This window comes from Marmota marmota, unplaced genomic scaffold (assembly GCF_001458135.2).
Source record: "Marmota marmota marmota unplaced genomic scaffold, marMar, whole genome shotgun sequence".
NCBI lineage: Eukaryota > Metazoa > Chordata > Mammalia > Rodentia > Sciuridae > Marmota > Marmota marmota.
Genome location: NW_025999925.1, coordinates 593,757 through 615,928, shown reverse-complemented (window position 1 = coordinate 615,928; position 22,172 = coordinate 593,757). Strand labels below are relative to the sequence as shown.

Genomic DNA, 22,172 nt, shown 5'->3' with positions numbered 1-22,172 from the left:
TTTTTTTTTTTTTTTTAAAGAATGAAATGTAAGTTCTGCTAAAGATCTGTCTGCACCTTTGTTTGAAAACCAACTATTCCAAGTAACAATATATGTTGGTGAGGATGTGCAGAAAAGGGTACACTTCCACATTCTTGTGGGAATGCAAAATTGGTGCAACCACTCTGGAAAGCAGAATAAAAATTCCTCAAAAAAACTAGGAATGGAATCACCATTTGACCCAATTATCTCATTCCTCAGCATATATCCAAAAGATTTAAAATCACCATACTACAGTGACCCAGTCACATCAATGTGTATAGTAACACAATTCATAATAGCTAAGCTATGGCACCAACCTAGGTGCCCTTCAGCTAGTGAATGGATAAAGAATATATGGTATATATATATATATACACAATGGAGTATTACTCAGCCATAAAGAAGAATGACTTTATGACATTGGCTGGATAGATCTAGAGACTCACACACTAAGTGAAATAAGCCAGCACCAAAAACTCAAAAGTCAAATGTTTTCTCTGATAAGTGGAAACTAAGCTACAATAAGCAGGAGAGCATGGGTTGGTGGGGGGGTGGAAGTTTAGTGGATTTGACAAAGGGATGTGAAGGGAGGATAGGAAAAGGAAAGACAGTGGAATGAATCTGACCTAACTTTCTGTGTACATATATGAATACACCACAGTAAATCTCACCATTGTGTACATCCACAGGAAATTAATTTTAGAAAGTAACTATGGATAAATGGCAAAAAAGATCAACAGAGGAAAGGGAAGGGGAAGGAGTGGTACTGGAGTCCTGATTAGAAGAAGATATATTCCATGCTCATATAATTATATCAAAATGGATTCTATTGCCATGAATAACTAAAAAATAAATAAAATTTTAAAAGAAGAAGAAAACAAAGTATTCAAATAGAGCCTTATCACTATTAACTTGGAGTAGAGTACCTCACCTGTGACCTGGATGGGCACAGTGACTAGTTCACATTTCTCAACCTGGGTACTACTGACGCTAGGGACTGGATAATTCTTGTGGGGAAGGTTGTCCTGTGCATTGTAAGATATTTCATATAATCCCTGGCCTCTACCCACGAGATGCCAGTAGTAATCCTTCTTCCCCAAGGTCAGCAATCAAAAATATCTCCAGACATTTCCAGATGTCTCCTGGAATACATTTACCAAATTTAACAAATAAAAATATAAGATACCTCATTAAATTTGAATTTCAGACAAATAAGAAATATGTTTTTAGTATAATTGTATTCCAAGTATTTCATGAAATATATTTTTCTAAAAATTAGATTAAATTCAACCTACAGCCTGGATTTTATCTGACCATCTTACCAGGGTGGACAGCAAAATCACAGATGTGTTCAACAAGATAATGTGTGTAAGGTGCCTGGCACATAGTAGATGTACTATAAAAATTCTGGGAATCCACTGTATGCCTTGACTCTGCTTCATCTGTGTCCCTCCTAGAGGCTACAGTGGATACTCAAGGCTTCCTGTCCTCAACCAAAACTATAATCAGAGTGGGCACGCTGGCCTGAGGAGAAAGTGAACCCACAAGGGTCTCTACAAGAGCTGGAAACCAGCCTTTGAACCAAAGCTGATTTTACGGCCACCCCTGCCAGAGCTTCATTCTGTCTGCACTCCAGTGCTTTGTCACTTTGGGCTCCCTGAGTTATTAGATCATTTCTCATCAGTAGCAGCCAGGGAAGGTGATATTGAATGAAAAACGGCTACATTAGTCCCAGACTGAGTCACTCTGGGTTTGATTTTTCTGGCGCCATGGCCCTAGAAGACCATTCCCCAGGATGCACCAGGACCAATCATTTCCACTGTCGGTCGCAGCCAGGAACTTATTTCAAGACCAAGATTAATGGCTCAAGTAGTCAGCCTTTCCAGAGGGCAGAGACAAAATTTAACTCTGGGTAGAGATCTCATGCTGAAACAAAGGGGAAGGGATGGGGGCTGAGGAGAAATACCATTTGAATGTCAGCTGCAGGGGCATAAATCAGGGATGGGCAAAAGGGAATCACATATCTGCCAACGATGTAATTGACTTCGGTTACTGAGGTTTCTCTTCAGACAATCTGAACAAAATATGCTTTGAAGATGCATTGCAAAAAGTGTCCCCTTGGAGATAGATATTTTTTCCAAAAGGAAGTCTAATTTGTGTTTGGGAAAGTATTAAGTTTGGCCACAAGAAAATACATTCATTGCTCTAAGGGGAAGCCTTTTCCTGCCTGTCTGTGCAATATAAACATTAAAAACTGGTCACCACTCAGGTGAGGAGAAGCAATAGCAAAGGAAAAAAATGCTACCAGCCTCTGGCCACTGGCAAAACCTGAGAGCAAGCTGTACATTTTCATTGTTTATTTTAGGTATGAGCCCTTTATTGATCATCTTCAACTTCTAAAAAGCTGCAAGTTCATGGAAAAGTGTTTGAAACAAGGTAGTAACAAATGGCACTACTACATAAAAAAAATGTGGGGACACATTCAGCTGGGATGTGTATTTGTGTTGGGCACAAATGAAGCATTTTATGGTTTTATTGTGTTACTCGACAGAAAGTTTCTTTTTTTTTAATCTCTACGATTTTTAAAAGTTCAAGTTATCCCAGTTTGTGTCTTCAATGATATTTCAAATAGTCCCAGTTTTCTATATTTCTATTTCTTCTCCTTCTCATCCTCCTTCCCTTTCTCCTCCTCCTCTCCTTCTCATTCTACTAGAGATTGAATCCAGAGCACCTTACCACTGATCTACATCCCTCCCCCTTTTATATTTTCTTTGGAGACAGAGTCTTGCTAAATTAATGAGGCTGGCCTTGAATTTATGATCCTTCTGCCTCAGCCTCCTGGGTTGCTAGGATTATAGGCATGTGACACCACACCCAGCTCAATATTGCTTCTTCCTCCCTCCCACTGGACTCAACATTTCCTTTACACGATAATGAACTCTACCAACCCTTAGGACATGAGGAAGTATGCTGGCAAAGAAGTGTAGATGTGGCTCAATTTCATAATAGGTATGCTGTTCCATTTCTAGTAATAAGATGGGCCATGTTGTGGGAACCAGTCTCCTCACAGAAAACAAACTAAAAGGAATTTAAAGTAACAAACGGGGGAAAAAATTAGTAAGGATATAGATTTGAACAACATGATTGACAAGCTTGATATGTCAAATTTGTACCCTGCACCCAATAACTGCAGAGTATACATTCTTTTTGATCACTCACATAATATTTACAAGTGGGCCACAAACTATTCTGTGAAGCAAGTTCCAACATATTCCAAAAACCAAGCAAGCATGTGCTCTTATCACAATGAAACAGCTTTAAAAAAAATCTGTATTTTTGAAAAGTCACTTTTAAAGACAATCTCTCTGGTTTTAAAGGTATCTGAGAGTGCATTCTTCATTGATTAAAGAAGCATTATTTGAGTGACTACTTTTTGCCAAGTATTGTACCAAATATGAATAGGACATGGCCCCTCCTCTCAAGGAACCAACTGCTGATAAATACTCAGTCTCTCTCTCATGAGGCTTTTTTCTACACCAGGCATCCTGGTAAGGGCTGTGGAAACTCAAAGGACACCATAATAGCACCGTCAGGGAAGGGAACCTTTTTAGTCTGGAAGAATGTACAGAGAGCATTCTTCTTTACCTGACCAATAGAGGGCTGAAGCTTAGGAGTTCTTCAAGTTGACCTTGATAGAGGTGGGGATTGGCAAAGGTGCAGTTGACCTTGGTAGAGGTAGGGATTGGCAAAGGTGCAGGCATATTACACATGAAGTAACCTTAACGATGAGCTCTGCTAGCCACTAGGACATCAGAAAGTATGTCGGCAAAGAAATACAGCAGCCAGTGCAGTGGTGCACGCCTGTAATCCCAGTGACTCGGGAGGCTGGGCAGGAGGATCAAAAGTTCAAATCTAGCCTCAGTAAGGTGAGGCCTTGAGCAACTCAGTGAGACCCTGTCTCTAATAAAATATAAAGAAGGGCTGGAGATGCGGCTCTGTGGTTAAATGCCCCTGGGTTCAATTCCCTGGTACAAAAAAAAAAAAGAAAGAAAGAAAGAAAGAAGGCAAAGGGTAGAAGAAGGGGCTTGTGAGAGAGAGGCAGGAGCCAGGTCTTGGAGAACCTTATGGTTCACATGAAAGAATCTGAACTCCATCCTCAATCTGGACTCCATCCAGGAGAAATCACTGAAAGGTTTTAAGCTAGTGAATGAATGAACTTGGAGGTACTTGGAAAATAGAATACACCCACTAGAAGCTAGGAGTTCTATTAAACAGAAGAAGTATTAAAATTATTTAATAAAAGGGAATTGGCTAGTCATAAAAAGAAAAGCCAAAGTACTAGACCCCTGAGGCTCTTTTCGGGCCAGGTGTTCTTTCTTTGGTTATTGATCATGGAATAATCCAGAGCTCAAGGCTCAGAGTAATAACCACAACAGGACTTTAACATTTCAGCAGTGGTCACAGCTATATAGAGCTATGCAAGCTGTGTATCAGTCTATTAAGGTGGCTCAGGCAAGGTATGACAAGGGTCTCAACCATGGGGATAGAGGGAAAGGATCAGGTTTGAGAGAAATCAGAAAATATAATTGCATATCAATGACTAGGCATCAGGAAGAAGATTAGAGGCTACCCCTCACATTTCTGGCCTGCAAGGACTTAGAGAGAATCACTACATGAACTGGGATGGTTTGGGAAGCATTTATTGGTAACATGCCTTAGGAACTTGAGATGATCTGAAAGGTGTCTTGTTGGTGAGGTAAATTGGATACAAGTAGCTTGACCTGGCTATGGAGGTGAAAGGACCAGTCCCCTCCAGAGCCATATGTCCTATCTACTGCACTGGGAGGGAGGATGTTCCCTTGCCTGAGGCACTACAATCAGAAATTATAACTCCTGAATTACTGTGGTTACACACCTTTCCCACAGGTTAAAGTGGAATTTCTTTGACATAAATGACAAAACTCTAAGGGTCATTTAGAGTCTGAGTCATGAGCTAAGCAGCTGTTTCACTTGTCAGATGTTAAATGATTTGTTCTGGATCAGAGGCTACAAGGCAAGAAATGGGGCTAGGAAAAAAAAAAAAAAGAGAGCAGGTCAGAGGGCAGTGGTTAACAGAGGTTTATGAGCGTGATCTTTGGGCACCAGAAACAAATAGCATTGGGACTGACTTCTTATCCCAACATTAGAAATGTTAGAGCCCCCTCTTTGTCTTACTCCTCTCCCCAGCAGGAATATCTGTAACTAAGAATGAATTTCTCTAGAATGTTTCTACTGGATCACAAAGTTCTCTGGGAATAGACAGGGAGCTTTTGTTGACATTGAGCAAAACCTTGTAGAAGCCATGTGCAAAAAGCAGAAAGAAACTGATCTGGAAGAGAATGGAATCCATGAAGGGGTGTGTGTGTATGTGTGTGTGTGTGTTAAGATTATTTTAAAGATAGCTACTTTGAAAGGCGATTGACTAAGTTGCTAATATATGCAATAAGCACCATTATCTTGCTGCAAATCCTCTACCAACTTTTAGACACTTATGTCAGAACTAACTGCAGTTTACAAGGTGTTTTGGTTTTTATTTTGAAAATATTCAATTTTTTTGCCATATATCCATATGTGTAAAAGACTTTTTTGGGGGTGGGGATACTGGGGATTGAACTCAGGGGCCCTTGACCAGTAAGCCACATTCCCAGTCCTATTTTAAATTTTATTTAGAGACAGGGTCTCACACAGTTGCTTAGTGCCTCACTTTTTCTGAGGCTGGCTTTGAACAATACTCCTGCCTCGGCCTCCCAAACTGCTGGGATTACAGGCATGCACCACTGTGTCCAGCTTTAAAAAAGACTTTCTTATGCCCTCACCTGGTCAAAACAAAGGACTTTTTTTTTTTTTTTTTTTTTTTTTCTGTACTGAGGATTAAACTCAGGCTCTTGTGCATGCTAGGCAAACACTCTATCACTGAGAGACATCCACAGCCCTTTTTATTTTAGCTTGGTACAGGGTCTCACTAAATTGTCCAGGCTAATCTGAAACTTATCTGAGTTCTCCAGCCTCAGCCTCCTGAGTTGTTGGGATTACAGGCATACATCACTATGCCCTGCTATAAAAGATCTTAGAACCAGAGAGAACTTCAGTCTTGGAATGAGCTGTAGTCAATTATTTCATCTTTCTCCCTAATGTAAGAATTCTCAGTATTTAATTTTTTTGCCTGTAAATCCCCTAAAACTATACAACTTTACAAAGTGAACATAATTGATTTATTATTCATTCATGAATATAAGCCTTTTAAGTTTATATATAAATATAATCTGAATGTTTATATATGAAAATAAATGTGTATTTTTCATTTTAAATAAATATTTGAGTAAAGAGAGGAAGAAAGTTAATGCATGGATTATATGCTATAATAAACATGAATATATACAATATGTATCTATTAATGAGTTGACTTTACATGCATTTGTGATATGAGCTTCAGTTATATATGATCAAGATTTGACTGTCTTCTAAATCCTCATAATATAAATTTACTTTGAAGGGTTGGGGATGTAACTCAGTAGTAGAGCGCTTGCCTAGTATGCACAAGGCCCTGATTCAATCTCCCAGGACCTCCAAAAAGAAAAAAGAAAAAAAAAATGCATTAAAGTCTTTGATAAAGTTTTGATTGCCCTATGTTATTGCAACATTAATGCTATATATCTGCAAAAGAAAATACTAAGGGACCTTTGTTTAAAACACAAAAATACATGTACACATTTTTATGCTAGTAGGGTTTTTCAAGTCCTCAGACTTTTTATTTCTCTCAGTGGAATTTGGGAAGTGCCATGCTTGAATTAATGTTCCACGCTGGCTCTGGGAACTCTTCGTAGAAAGGTCACCTCATTTCTGTTTGCATACATGGGGCAGAATAAATAACCTTGAAAAATAAGCTTATGATGTTTATGAATTTCAAAGGTCACAGGAAATCTGCTTCTTAGAAAGCACTGTTAAAGGTCACAAGTCAAATTCAAGAAGTAGAGGTACGATGTGACTTCCCTCTGCCGTGGGCCACTTACTTTGTGCATTCCAAACAGGACCAAAGCTAAGAAACAAAAATAGAGAAACAAGGAAGCCAGGAGCTAGGGTTTTAGCTTCGTGGTAGAGTGCTTACCTAGCATGCATGAGGCCCTGGGTTCAGTCCCCAGCACTGAATAAGAGAAGAGAAATAAAGAAACTAGTGAATAAAATAAAGAAACTAGAAATAAAGAAACTAGTTTGGTTTATAGCTTAAGGATACTCGTAGAGACAGATGACTGTTGTAGTCAGTTGGAATTTCACCCCTGGACTGTCTCCCTGGGACATGTAATTGGCTCTCACTTCCTGCAGGCATTATTATGTGCTGCAGGCAGATCCCTGTCAACTGTTTTAATGGTGATTGCCCTGTGTATTTCTGTTGGAAATAATGTTCACACACTGCAGCTCAAGGAGCAACTGACCTCTGCCCCAGGAATCCATGATTAGAAAATGGGATCATAGGTCAAGATTAAAGGTCTATGAATATTGTTCTCTTTCCTACCCAAAGAGATGAAGATTGTCTCTGGCACTTTCCCCTTGGCATCCATAAATGTACACTGCATTGTCAATGTTTAGGTTTTTCACAGTAAGAATCAACAATATCAATTCAGAAAAATGCAAATGCTGATTGTGACGGACCCATAATTCCAGTTTTCTTCTCTCATCAGCACCTGAATCTCAGAAAAATTAAAAGATTACAACTCTGAAAAATATTTTATTCCTTTTTTGAGTAAATCAGAATATAAGGTAACACAAGAGCTAAAAAATTAAAGAAGTCATGTCAAAAGTAAAAGTCCCCATAAGTCCCTACCCCAGCCCTGAGTAACCATTTAAGTAATTTAGTGCATTTTCTTCCCTCTTATTTTCTACAGCAGATTGTATGTTTTATGTGTATATAAAAATGAAATCACTACAATTTATACTGTTTGGAAAAAAGCTTTTTTTCTTCCACTGGAGTATATACCCTGGACATGTTCACTGTTAAATCAATAATACTATACCATGGTTTATGTAACCACCTCCCTGTCGTCCCCACACACACCTTTTATTGATTTATTTACTTACCTATTTTTACAAATTGAGAAGAAGATGAAAATTTCAACAACGGGGACTGTCCAGTTGCAATTGGTTAAATCTTATAGTCACAGATGATACTAGGTGCATGACAACTTGAGTTTCAGGCCAAGGAGTAACGTTTCATGTTGATTATATAGTGTTTATATTTTAAGCCAGCGGCATGTTGAAGGTATAAATTTTTATTTCTGTAGGAATAAAATCAGAATTTCATCTGATCATTGTTCCCTTCTTAAGTTTTTCTCACTGAAGAAAATGGATTTTGAACTACTTTTAAAGAGAAATTCAGTGGGCCGCTTGCCCTGTGAGTAAAGACCACAGACCAAAATATATAGATGATTTACTTCCTAGTTATTAAAACTGATCTCTCATGCAATATTTAAGATTTTTCTTTTGGAACGCTGGATCTATGTCTTGCACCTAAAATCTGCTTTCTTGCCAAAGACAGTTTCACTGAAAATATCTCATAACTGACAATCAAATTTAGAATAGTAAAGGAGGTTCCAAGACTGGGCTTCCAGGAGAGAGCCTAGAAAAGAATGCAAAACTCAGCATGCTGTGTGTGTTGTACACTTTTGCCTTGGCACCTTGGAAAACAGACGACGGGGAGGCAGCTGGTTTCTGCAATCACAGAGCACATTAGCTTGAGGCTGGAAAATGGCCTTGATTATTATGCAAGACACATAATACTCTTATTAGTGCCACACTGATTAGAGCTGCGCAGTCACAGTTTTCTGTAATACCCTAATTGAGGTCCTTCCTCACATGGAATTTACATTATCTGTAGATAAATCCCACAGTATGACATTTTAATGAGTATTTTAACAAAGTCCAAAGGACAATTAGAACTATCAACTTTGCGGGATCATTTTTTTTTTAAGACAAAGAAGGCATGGTGCCAATGAAAAGGATTCATTTAAGAGAATCCATTTTACTAAGTGCAGATGAGTATTCGATAGCAACAACCCACTTTCTCAGTTAAATTCGGCCTGGTTTCACATTCCTGTCCTTCACTCTACTTCTGACATTTGTGGGTAGAGACTTTGTGTACGTTTTTTATTTGGGGCACTGGGGATTGAACCCAGGAGTGCTTAGCCACCGAGCCACATCCCCAGAACTTTTTATATTTTATTTAGAAATAGGGTCTTGCTAAGTTGCTTAGAGCCTTGCTAAATTGCTGAGGCTAGGTTTGACCTCATGATCCTCCTGCCTCAGCCTCCCAAGCCCCTGAGATTACAGGAATGTAGTGCTACACCCAGCTTTTGTGTATTTCTTAAATTTAGATTTAATTCATCTTGAAATGGAGCTGGGGGAATGCTTTGGATTCATAGATGAGAAATGATGGTGGTCAGTGTTTTACTTCTTCATCCTTTTATTTGTTTTTAATGCACAGAATGGTATTTTTGTTTTACAAAGCATCTGTGGGGTCATTTCTCAAGACCCTCACTGTAATTATCTCCTGTTTAGCCTTTGACCCCTGGTGATGGATGTTATAAGAGAGGAGGGGCATCCAGTTCCCTGGTCAGGACTCATGCCACTGCTCCCTAGTCTTTGTTCTCGCTCTCCAAGTCAGGCAGTTGTAACATTGTAGGAAAGGGACAATCAATCTTACCAATCTCAAGATCTTATTAGGCATAGATTTTGATTCTCTATCTATCTCTGACTTTAGAAATTTTAGAATTTGCTTTCTTTGTTCATAAGCCCAAATCAGAAATGTGACCAGAAATCTTGAGAGTAGACCCCTTAAAATGTATAGATACCACTGCCTCTTCTGTATTCCTGCTGCACTTTCTTTATAACCTGGTCCAGCATGGGTTGTATTGTTTATCATGTCTGTTAGCACATCTGCCTCATCCACTGGGCTCTAACCCCCTCGAGGTCTGGGAATCAGTTTTATTAGCCTCCATATCACAGCATTATGGCTGACACATATAGTTACTCAATAAAAGTATGAAGGAATGGACACATAGTAAATAAAAATATCTTCTTATAAAGCTAAACAGAAACTTATATGACTCAGTTATTCCACTTCTACATATTTACACAGAGTACAGGAAATTTTGATGCATGCAAAAAAACTGTATGATATATTTACATTATCTTTATTTATAATCATTGCAAACTGGAAACAGTCCAACAATCCTTCCACTGGTGAGTGGATAAACTAACTGTGGTATATTCACAAAATTGAGCATAACACAGCAAAGAAAAATAAGCCACTGGTATGTGCAATAATTTACATGAATCTCAGATATGTAATGCTAAGTGTAAGAAGCATATTCAAAAAGTGAAATGCAGAATGATTCCATTTATATAACATTCTGGAAAGGACAAACCTACAGGAACAGAGAACAGAGGAGGGGTTGACCCCAAAGGTGCAACACAAAGGAAAGTTTCAAGGTGATAGAATTATTCTGTTTCCCAATTATGGTCGTAGTTACATGGCTGCACATTTGCCAAATGCAGAGAGCTAGATATCTGCAAATAATAAATAAATCTTATGGTATCTATATGAGTTACCAATTCAATTTGAAAAAGCAAATCAAAATATTTTGCTATTTAGTGTGGATCCAGAAAAAAAAATTAAAAGGAAACCACATATACACTGTGTGTGTGTGTGTGTATTTTCATTTAAATAAACATTTAAAGAACACCTCCTATGGACCTGGACTTCCTAATGGCACTAGGGAGATATTGGTAAGTCAGAAAAGCAGGGATTCTGCTTTCCTGGAGGAGGAAAAGGACAAGTAATAAACATGTAAACTAATAAACAAATAAGACAGCTTTAGATAATGCTTAGTGCTATCAAGACAATAAAACAGGTCTCCAGTGACAGAAAGTGGGATTTAATGTGTGGATCCCTCTGACCTTAAACTGATCCCTAGAAGGTGGAAGGAGACAGCCATCAATGCAAATATTTAGACAGAGCAGTCCACATAGGGCAGATATCAAATGCTAAGGATTTGTAGGGGACTATAATCTAAATTGAGGTGAGATGTGCTGAGGACAAAAAAAAAAACAACTTACTTCAAAACTCAGAAAGACTGGCTAAAATACATAAACATACTTTTAAATGCATGGCTAGGTTTCTGGGGAAAAGGCTTAGCCCCAAAGATTGGAATTAGGATCTATTTTCAAAGAACTGCAGGCTGATCAATGGAACTGGACCAAGTGAGGAAAAGGATCAGCTGAAGAAGATGAGCTCAGACATGTAACTAGGGATCAGTCCATGCAGGTCTTGGAGCTGTGGTAAGACACGTGGGTTGCAATCCATATGTGTGGGGAGTCTTTAAACAGCAGAGCAAAGTGTACTTGTTGATGTTTAAAAATACAACTCTGACTACTATAGGGAAAGTGGACTATGGCAGACCAAGAGAGGCAGGGAGACCAGTTAAGAGGCTGTCACTGAAGGTCAGGAAGTGGTCCATGTGGACTGGAACCTGTGTAGTACCACAGAGATAAGAAGAAATGTATGGTTTTGAGATGAATTTTAGAGACAGAACTTGCCAATGGGTTGAACATAGCAGGTAGTAAGGGAAAATGGGGAATCAAGGATGAAATATTGAATGTTTTTAGCATGAATAATTTCTGACTGGCAGAGCTGGATTAGGAAAGTTGAGAGAGAAATGAGAGTTTTTCCTTGGTAGTGTGGTAGAAAATCTAAAGTTCCATTTTGCATATGGTATATCTGAAATGCCTGGTAGGTATCTATCTCTGTAAAGAGGTAAATAGGCAGGTAGAGAGGTAGTTCTGGCATTCCAGGAAGAGAACAGGATACATTTTACAGGCAAAGACATGGAGAGAGGGTGCATGAAGTCTGGAGATAAATGAACCCACCTGTAGACAGAGGAGAGAGTCAATGACAATATTGGGGGTTTGCAGACTTTAGGGGACCAGCTAAGGAGGGCCAGTCAGGTGGAAAACAGACTAGTACTGATGAGGAAGTCAAGGAAAACAAACTTTTCAAAAATAAGGGAATAGATTTGGAAGTTTTCAGTAACATCAAGACAGAGAAGTGACTGCTAAATTTGGCAAAATTGGTGACCTTGACCAGCCCCATTTGTGTGGAATTCAGGACAGAAGTCTGTTTGGAGTGAGAAAGTGGAGACAGTTGCTACCGATCATTCTTTTGAGAAGTGTTTGCTGTGATGAGGAAAGAGAAAGCAGTTCAGCCGCAGAAGCCTGTGAGGGCCAAGGAAGGGGTGTTACTAGATGCTGGGCGTGGATGTGTGGAAGGAACAACTCCTGAAGTGAAGTAAGAAAATGTGTTGGTAAGGGCTGGAGAGAAGAGGTAGGTAACTACAGGAGTTCCGTCCCTGTGAGAAAGAGAAAGATGGGCTTCAGAGTCCACATGAACCAGCGGACCTTAGATTGGCACATGGACAGGTCATCTGCTATAGAGATGGGACAGGAGAAGGCAGATCAGGCTAGTGAAGAGTGAGAAGATGAGATGTGTGTAGTTCTTTCTGTGTTTCTTTTCTCAAAGGATCAGGAATTGAGTTCAAGTACAAGGAATGAGACTGACGACTGGATATTTGGAAAGGGATGGACTAAAGGATTAAAAACAGTTTTGGAGTGTGGGAGGAAAGCATATTGCAAATAAATGAAAAGAGAAATGGGTGGACAACACATTCTTTACACAGAAAGACGTCACCAAAATGCATGTGATTGTGCATGTATGGGTATATACACACATGGATACATGTACACCATGCAAGGAATAAGAAGACAGACTTCATGGCTAATGACATAGAGGCAGACCTGAGCAGCAATGAACAGGCTAATCTTCAGCTGTTCTAAACTGAGCAGAGCTAGCCTCTGGATCAGTTAGTTCTCTTCTGGTTTTATTTATTTATTTTTTTTCAACTATTTATTATTTAGTTGTAGTTGAACACAATATCTTTATTTTATTTATTTATTTGTATGTGATGCCGAGGATGGAACCCAGGGCCTTGCACAAGCTAGGCGAGCACTCTACCGTTAAGCCACAACCCCAGCCCCTTATTTTTTTTTATTTTTAAATTTATTTATTTATTTTAGTTGTCAATGGACCTTTATTTTATTTATTTATATGCAGTGTTGAGAATTGAACCCAGTTCCTTACACATGCTAGGCAAGCACTTTACCACTGAGCTACAACCCCAGCCCTCTCTTTTGATTTTACATTGTTATCCAATATCCTTGGTAGACTGAAACCTTCTCAACTGGAATCACTTTGTAGTAAGTCTCTTCATCCACTGATTTCATGTTCCAAGACAACCTTCCTAAAACCAGCTGTTGAGAAGGAGCCTGATGGCTTTGGAGGGGCATCTGGAGAAATCTAGGCAAAAGCAGGGAGCCTGGAGTTTCATAGAGAATAGCTACAATTCTCCAACTTAATTTCACCCATCAAGCTAGTGAGGGACATGTGTCTGGTTTAGGTATGAAGTATCCCCAAAAAGTATTGTGTAAGACAGCACAGAAAATTTAGAGGGTGAAATGCTCGGGTTATGAGACCCTTAATCCAATCAGCATGTTAATCCACTTGAATGGATTAACTGGGTTGCAGGTAGGGTGGGCTGGAGGAGATAGGTCTCTGGGAGCATGTCTTTGGGGTATATATTTTGTCCCTGGTGAACAGAGCCCTCTCTCTGCTTCCTTGTCACCACATCCTGAGCTACTTTCCTCTGTCACACCCTTCTACCTTGATGTTCTGCCTCATCTCGAGCACAGAGCAACAGAGTCAACCATCTATGGACTGAGACCTTTGAAACCATGAGCACCAAATAAACTTTTCCTCCTCTACATTGTTCTTGTCAGGTCTTTTGGTCACAGTGGTGAAAAAGCTAACTAACACAAGCTGTAATTACAAAGAGGAGTGTATCAGTTTCCTATTACTGCTGCAATAAATCACCACAAATGTTTCAGCCTCAAACATTATAAATTTATTATCTGACACTTCCTGAGGTCAGAAGTTCAAGTACACTGGCAGAGTTTCGCTAGGAGAGGAGTCTTGGCCTTTTCTACCAGTCACCTACATTCCTTGGCTTGTGGTCTCTGCCTCAATCTCCAAAGCAAGCAGCATGGCGTCTTCAAATCTCCCCAGTCCAACCTCAGCTTCTGTCCTTCTCTCACTCAGATTCTCCTACTTCCCTCTTGTCCGTTGAAGGACACTTGCATTTACACTTGGCCTAGTCACATACTGCAGGACAATCTTTCTCTCCATATGTTTGACTTAATAATTCTTGCTGCGTCTCTTTTCATGTAGGGTAACATGTTCACAGACTCTGGAGATTAGGATGAGAATGGCTTTGCGGGGAGGAAGCATTATTCCATCTACAAGAAGCATCAACTCTACTCACTGTAGTAAATTTCTCCTTTACAAACTTCACTTTCTGAACTAACATATTTGATCGATGGTACCAGAGCCTTCCCCCATTTGTCTTTGATCCTCTTCCTTGTACTTTATGGAATGTGCTCTAGCCTGAAATTTAACAGATCGCTGAAATCTTTCATTTTTCTTCCAATGTTTAAAATAATAGAACCTAGAATGTCTTTTTTTTTAAAAAAAAAAAAGATATTTAGATGAAGCTCTGAAATCAAATATGAAATAAGCAGTTATATTTCCCCTGTTCCATCATAGAATTTATTCTGCATTGGATAGGTAAAACTTTTTAATTTATGCCACATAAAGCATCAAAAGCAATCATATTTCCCTAACATTTATTTAAAAATTAATTTATCAACCCCCATAATATCCATATACTAAATTCCCAGGAAAATTTATTAATCTAAGATTAATATAGTATGTCATTGATGCTTACATCACTTGTCAACAAATTCAGTGAGTGAGTGGGTACACACATGAGGCCATGGGTTGATATATAATTCTGTTTCAAATCCTGACAGGGAAGATTCTGATATGTGACTTCAGCTCTGTGGCCTTGAGGAAGTTATGTCACCTTCAGAATCTCACTTGGCTTTTGTGTGAACAGTGAATAATTATACAGCTCTCCTGGGACTGGGATGTAGACTACCTGACTTACGTTCACAGAAAGTCTTAGAAACACCAAGCCTTGCTATAAATTAGAATTTCACTCCACATAATTCATCTCTGCCTCTATAAATCTCCTCTGTGTTTTCAATTAGATTTGATACGCCTCATTACTTTGCATTTAGAATCATGTTTGCATTTTCCTTTCAACCATTTTAATATTCATTCAAAGATTGGCTTTTTGTTCTTAAAGGCATTTCTGTTTGCATCCCACTGTGGTTGTTTTTTACTATATTAAGATAAAAATTCTATTTTTGTTACATTTAGAAATCTTCAGTTTCTGTTTGGAGCTGGGTACCACGCTCAGCAGACTCGATGTTCCCTTGGCTGCTTCCTTTACTCCAACCTAACTGGGAGCCATGGATGCTGTCTACAGAGAGCCATTTCATGGCAGACAGCAGGGTGGAAAATAGTGGAGAGTGATCTGAAAGAACAAACACAAGATACCCAGCACAGTGACCTATTGGATGAAGCATTTTTCCCTAATTAATGTTGGCCTTTGGGATTTGATTATATATAAGCCCACAGGCACCCCCTACTTAGACCTGAAGCCCTTTGGGGTCAGGCATCTTTATTTCAGCACTGCCAATGGTACACTTAAAACTGAGTTGGTCACCATGGCAGATCAGCTTGTTCCTCTGAGGACAGTAAAACTCGACTGAAAAATCCAGGTGGAGATGCCAGGGGGACTTTCCTGACAGGCTCCTAGGGGAAGCCTTGCTCATTCTTCCCATCTGCTCTTCCAGGGTGGAGCTTCAGCATGGGCTCAGCCTACCAGTTCCACAGCTGGCGTGTATTCGTCATTGTCTGCGCGCTGCCCTGCGTCTGTTCTGTGGTAGCCCTCACCTTCATGCCTGAAAGCCCCCGGTTCTTGTTGGAGGTAATGTTTATTACATATACTCAAGTAGCCCACATACACTGGAAGGAGTTCCTTGCTAATCCTAGGAATTATGTTGGTCTCTTTGGCAGGTACAGTTTTCCTTCCTACATGGAACCATAGAGGGTTAGATTTCATGAAGACAGGTTTTAAACAACCAATGTGTGGAAAAGCTGCCTCATGGCCAGAAATATTTATGTTCCTCCTTAAACAACCTTTCACTTAATGAAGAGAACATGCCTTATTATTTTGTAAATGAAATTTTGCCCTTCACATGTACTATTCCTAGTTACAGGCACATAGTTTGAACTGCTAGTGTATTCAATGACATCCAGATAATCTGTTTCTGCCGGTGGGACTTATCTACATGCCTTTGCACAATTACACTCTATGTGGTCTGAGAGTACAAGATGGTTATTGGAAAATCAGGGGGGATATGTGTTTTGCTCCTAGAGCCTCACTGCCTGTACATTTCTTAGGTTGGAAAACACGATGAAGCTTGGATGATTCTGAAGTTAATTCATGACACCAACATGAGAGCACGGGGTCAACCCGAGAAGGTCTTCACGGTGAGTCTGCTCAGAGAATCTTCCACACCAGAGTTCGGGACAAATTTTCTGTCAAGGACCAGATTGTAAATATTTGGTGTGTGTGCCCCATCTTTTTATTTATCAGAGTGAAACAATAGCAACTGTTCTTTTTCATAGACTTAACAGAGACTTAAAAAAATTTTCATAGACTTAAAAAAAATTTAAGTCAATAAATAACATCACATATAAAGAACTTTACATGCATTATAAACAAACTCTGCCAAGTACTTGCTTAGCATTTTTTAAAATTTTTGAATGGTTTAAATTTTAATTATTTGTGAAGTTAATAGCTATAATAATTCAGATTGTAAACATTAAATTTTTTAAATTTTTTTTAGTTGTTGATGGGCCTTTATTTAATTAATTTATTTATATGTGGTGCTGAGAATCGAACCCAGTGCCTCACACATGCTAAGCAAGTGCTCTACCACTGAGCCATATCCCCAGCCCCAGATTATAAACATTTTAAACTTTGCAAACCATTTAGTGTCTGTCACAACTATGCAACTCCACCACAGTAATATAACAGCAGCTACAGATGATGTGTAAATAAATGAGTGTGGTTGTGTTCTAATAAAAGTTTATTTACTCAGATAGGCAGAGGGCTGGTTTGGTCTGTAGGTTGCCAACCCTATCTATGACTAACTATAACTCCACGGCTCTGTGTTTGTTTAAATAATACTACCAGCCTGAGAGATGGGTTAAGGTAGAAAGATCACATTTTGATCTCAGACTTATTCTGACTCCCAGGCTCAGTACCAGAGGACAGGAGGCCCTGGTTGTAGGGATCACCAACAGATACTGCTTGATTTGCTGTCAGAGGAGATCAATGCCTGTTGGGCCATCTCCTCTGCTCTGCCAGGCCACTGCTCTTGCCCCTGAAATGTATTTCCACCTGCTGCTCAGCCAAGAAGCACAGAACATCCTAATGCAGAAGGATTTTAAGTTACGAGACACTCCATTACCACAAAAAGAAAAAAAAAAAAAAAGATCAGATTATATGAAACACAGTGGCATTAAATACCCTCACTAGTAATAATTCTGGTCACTAACCTTCCAGGACGTTGCCCAATGACATACAACCCCTCCAAAGATAACCATTCATAGCAACTCCGTAGTGTTTTCTCCAAGTTGTCAGGAATTATCCTTTATAATGCGGAGGCCCTAAGAAACATTAAGATACTTAGTAAAATTTTAAAGTTATTTACTAAGAGTTTTTTTTTAATCTAGTAAAAAATGAGAAAACAATTATACTAGAGGATCAAAGCAGTGTTAAGTAAGCATGAAACTAATCTCTGGGTTTCCTGACAACTGAGGTAAAAGACAGATTTAATAGATTGCATAAGGGTATTTTTCTGTTTTTTTTTTTAATTAGCATTTGATAATTGTACATAATAATGGAAGTTGTTATTACATATTTATATATGCAAGTAACATAATTCATTCAATTTCCTTCCTTGATACCTCCATTTTCTTTCCCCTCTCCTCTGGTAGATTACATAGTTTTTGATATAAAGTAAATAGCAATGCATTTGTTTTTCAAGAAAAAGTCAACTTTAGTTCTAATTTGTGAAAAGTTTATATAATCTTGTTATAAGGAATACTGAGCAATGTAAGAGATGTTATCTACAACAAAAACTTTACATAAAGGCAAATATTTTACATGTGGCAATTTCTTAGGTCAATAACTAATCAGAATTTGATAAAGGAAGGTAGTCTTGTGGGAAACCAGAGAAAGATAATCCAAATATGTAGCTACACCTTATTGTGGCTTGATAAGAACATAAAAGATGAAAGAATCAAGAAATTTATTTCTAAAATAGGTCTCATTTTATGATACATGTACACACATGAGCACAAACATATATAATGTGTATCCCAATTTCACATTCTACTGACTTCACATTGTTCTCAGGATAAAGACAAAAATCCTCAATGTTGACAACAAGGACAAGACCCTCCTACTTTTCAGGTCCTCTCTGTATATACACTCATCTTTCAGTTCCTAAGGTTTGCCATTCAACCTAATATGTCACAAGCTGTTCTCTATGCCAGGAATGTTCTTCCATCTTCTAGTTTTTATTCCCTATAGAGAATAAACTATATGGAAAGCCAGTCAAATTAATAAAAATGAATGCACGAAAATTTTTGGAAGGAATGATCGTTTTAAATCTTTTGATATACACAGTCATACAAGTAGACTAAAAATGTTTTGTTGTAAAAAAGTTTAAAAGGATGTTCACTAAAACATAAAAGGAACCTACGTAAGAACTTCAGTGGCTTTAATAGTATCAATTACAGTTGTTAAAACATGTAAAATGGACCCTGATTAGGTATCTTATTTATTCAGTTCATTTCTACTTAGGAAATGGATTTTTTTATAATGTAAAGATGTGTTGTAGTCTGGCCTATATCCAAATTATCAGATGTTAATTTCCAGTGGTGAGAATCCAACCAAGGACCTCTGTATGCTAGGCAAACACTACCACTGAGCTATACCACCAACCTCACAGATGCTTCATTAGCAAAATTTTCTATGCAATGTGATGGAGAAATGAAAATCAGTAATGGATATCCCCCATTCAAGGCCAGGTGGCCTTTTAATAGGCCCTTCTTTTGAGTTAATGTACAACAGCATTAACGTTATTAACAATTTTTAAAATTAGATAATCATAAGGTTAGAGGAAACTTGAGATGTCGTCTAGATACTTCATGTTATTTAATCCTTCTCATTCAGACAAGGATAAATCCTTATCAAATACCTTCTGAGAAAGTGTCTCTGTAGGTTCTCATTGCCCTGCTTGCCTACCTTTTCTTCAAGAAGGCTTGAGTCACCAAACCTACTCATGGTCATCCTTGTTATTACATAAATGTTGAAGAAGAATAATGTGGAAATGCACCAAAAGAATGGATAATCTCCAAGTCTTTTATACATGACTTCTAAAATCATTACATGATTCTACCATGACAAATTTATCTTTTTTTTTAGTTCTATATACAATACAATAAAGTTGCATGCATTTTACCCGAAGTCTCCTCTTTAAGCTCTTCTTGATCTGTCCTTACCTTAAGTATTTTCCGAGACTTCATTTTCAGCTAACTTCTCTGTTAACCCCCTACACACTCTCCTTAATTGTTCTCAGCTATTTCATGTGTCTCTGTCTCCTAATGCACAAATCTCCTAAGCTCCAGACATGTATGTTGAAGGGCTTTGTGAACATCCTTCTGTATCCAATGGCCCTTCAAACACTATGTCTCTAAACCTGAACTTATCACCGTTATATCCAAAGAATCACCATTTCCTCTTATTTCACCTCCTAAATTGCCAGTCATAATTTTCCTTACTTTCCAATTCTTACTGCCACCAATTTGGCTCAATCTTAATCACTCAATGCCCTCTGACCTTGCACTATTTGCCAAAAATGCCAAACTCTTTGTTGTTAGCCACTGCAGTGTTTTCCCTCACATCTCCAATGTTTGTACATGTTATTCCTCCAAACAGTTTATACACTTAGCAAATATTATACTTCTATGTCCACCTCAATTCAAATTCTGGAGTCCATGAAGCTTTCTGATTTTCATCAAATTGAATGTTCTGAACAGTATTTTTCTCATTCTATACAGACCTCCACATGAGCACTTTCACTCTCATGTGGTAATTGCTTGGAAGTTATGATGTTTCATGTTTACAGCTCCAGTAGGTGCCAATGAATGGATGAATGATCAAATGATGATGAGTGGAGAAGTGGAAGCCTCTCAAAAGTAAAACGTTGAATTATGAGAACATTCTTTGCCAGACTCAGTGGTGTAAGCCTATAATCCCAGCTACTTAGGAGACTAAAACAGAGGATGGAAAATTCAAGGCCAGCCTGAGCAATTTAACAAGACCCTGTCTCAAAACAAAAAGGGATGGAGGTGTAGCTCAGGGGTAAAGCACCCCTGGGTTCAATCCCCAGTATTGAAAAAAAAAAAAAAACAAAACCAAAAAACTTGTGATTAAAAAAAGAAAACCAAAAAACTAGAGTATCACAGAATAATCCCTACATGGATTATTTTGAACTGATTATATTTGAAATTCCATATTTAACCCAGAAATAGACATCTTTGTTCATATAGCCAAAAAGAAACTACTGCCTACCTGGTACAATTTGAAAGATGCTAGGGTTCCCACATCCTCTCTGTTAAAATCCAGCCTCAGAACCTGGATATTGAGGATGGCAATACAGTAGAATTGCTATCTGGAATGTTGACAGGCTTCCCAGAAAAACCTGCTCAAACAAGAATAAAAGGTAAAGGGTAAAGGGTACACATTTCCATGTCCTCTCAGATGGTTCAAAAATCAGTAAGTGTGGATTAACAGGGGAAGGTGGGCCAGGTCCACAAAGGAGCTGTTCTTCCTTTTTTCCTCTTTTCAGGATTCATTCTCTGTGCTGAAAACACTGCTCACCTGTTTTGTAGCTCTTTTCTTAGCAAAAAGTGACTATCTGGAGTCGCAGATGCAGCTTTTCTTGTTGAACTTCTGCCATTGATTTCCCTTGAGAAACTGAAGAATTAGTGTTGATGCTCGGTCACTTGCATTGAGGCCACCTGTGGGATTTGCTGGCTAGCCACTTCTTGGTTAGGCTGCAGGAGAAGGAGGAAAGGGCCTTAGTGACACTCTACAAATACAAGTTTGATGGGAAAGCTTTAAGGAGTATAAAGGTCAATAAAAGAAGGTCAATAAAAATAATTCTTATGGGGCTGGGGCTGTAGCTCAGTGGTAGAGCGCTTGCCTTGCACATGTGAAGCACTGGGTTCTATCCTCAGCACCACATAATCATAAATAAAAATAAAGATATTGTGTTCATCTACAACTAAAAAAATTTAAAAAAATAATTCTTTTATATATATTAGTTGTGGATGAACCTTTATTTTTATTTATTTATCTCTAGTGCTGAGGATGGAACCCAATGCCTCACACATGCTAGACAAGCACTTTGCCACTGAGCTATAGCCCTAACTCCCAAGAAAAATAACTCTTTTTTTAAAATAAGACATTTTGTTTATTAGCGCATTATAATTTTCATATGAGTTTAATTCAAAATAATTCTTAATGCATAAGTGAATCTGAATGTTTTATCTGCTAATGTCTTCTTCATAGTAATGATTCAGAGAAGGGTATTTTGTTTTCATATCTTTCTGTTACTACTTTCTCTTCCCCCATTTCTCTAAAACATCCCCTGCCACTCATTTCTTGTTCAGTTCTCTTAGGTGCTGTTTGGACCTGTATACTTATACCAGTGGTCTCCTATTTGTATGGAGTAATTACTGAATATCACTTACTTTTTATAGGAGTCAGGTTTCACTTCTTTAAAAATATATTGTGAGGGCTGGGGTTGTGGCTCAGTGGTAGAGTGCTCACCTAGCACTTGCAGGGCGCTAGGTTTGAACATCAGCACCACATAAAAAAATGAAATGAAATAAAGGTATTGTATCCAACTACAACTAAAACAATACACACACACATATATATATAGAGAGTATATATATA

General features: G+C 38.4%; 1 protein-coding gene and 1 long non-coding RNA gene across 4 annotated transcripts in view; one reads left to right on the top strand and one right to left on the bottom strand.

Moving 5' to 3' along the window:
• The window catches only part of Sv2c (synaptic vesicle glycoprotein 2C), a 218,400-nt gene that overhangs the window by 168,872 nt on the left and 27,356 nt on the right, over nt 1-22,172 (top strand). For both annotated transcript variants that reach the window (XM_015497779.2, XM_048800118.1), the window contains 2 exons: nt 15,922-16,055; nt 16,532-16,621. In XM_015497779.2, coding sequence (XP_015353265.1) covers nt 15,922-16,055; nt 16,532-16,621 — 224 coding nt within the window. The remainder of the gene's footprint in view (nt 1-15,921; nt 16,056-16,531; nt 16,622-22,172) is intronic.
• LOC125615801 overlaps nt 7,271-22,172 on the bottom strand; it is a 39,769-nt gene continuing 24,867 nt past the window's right edge. For both annotated transcript variants that reach the window (XR_007346390.1, XR_007346391.1), the window contains exons 2-5: nt 21,090-21,265; nt 20,781-20,910; nt 17,696-17,806; nt 7,271-8,330 (exon numbers count right to left, since the gene is read on the bottom strand). This is a non-coding gene — a long non-coding RNA (uncharacterized LOC125615801). The remainder of the gene's footprint in view (nt 8,331-17,695; nt 17,807-20,780; nt 20,911-21,089; nt 21,266-22,172) is intronic.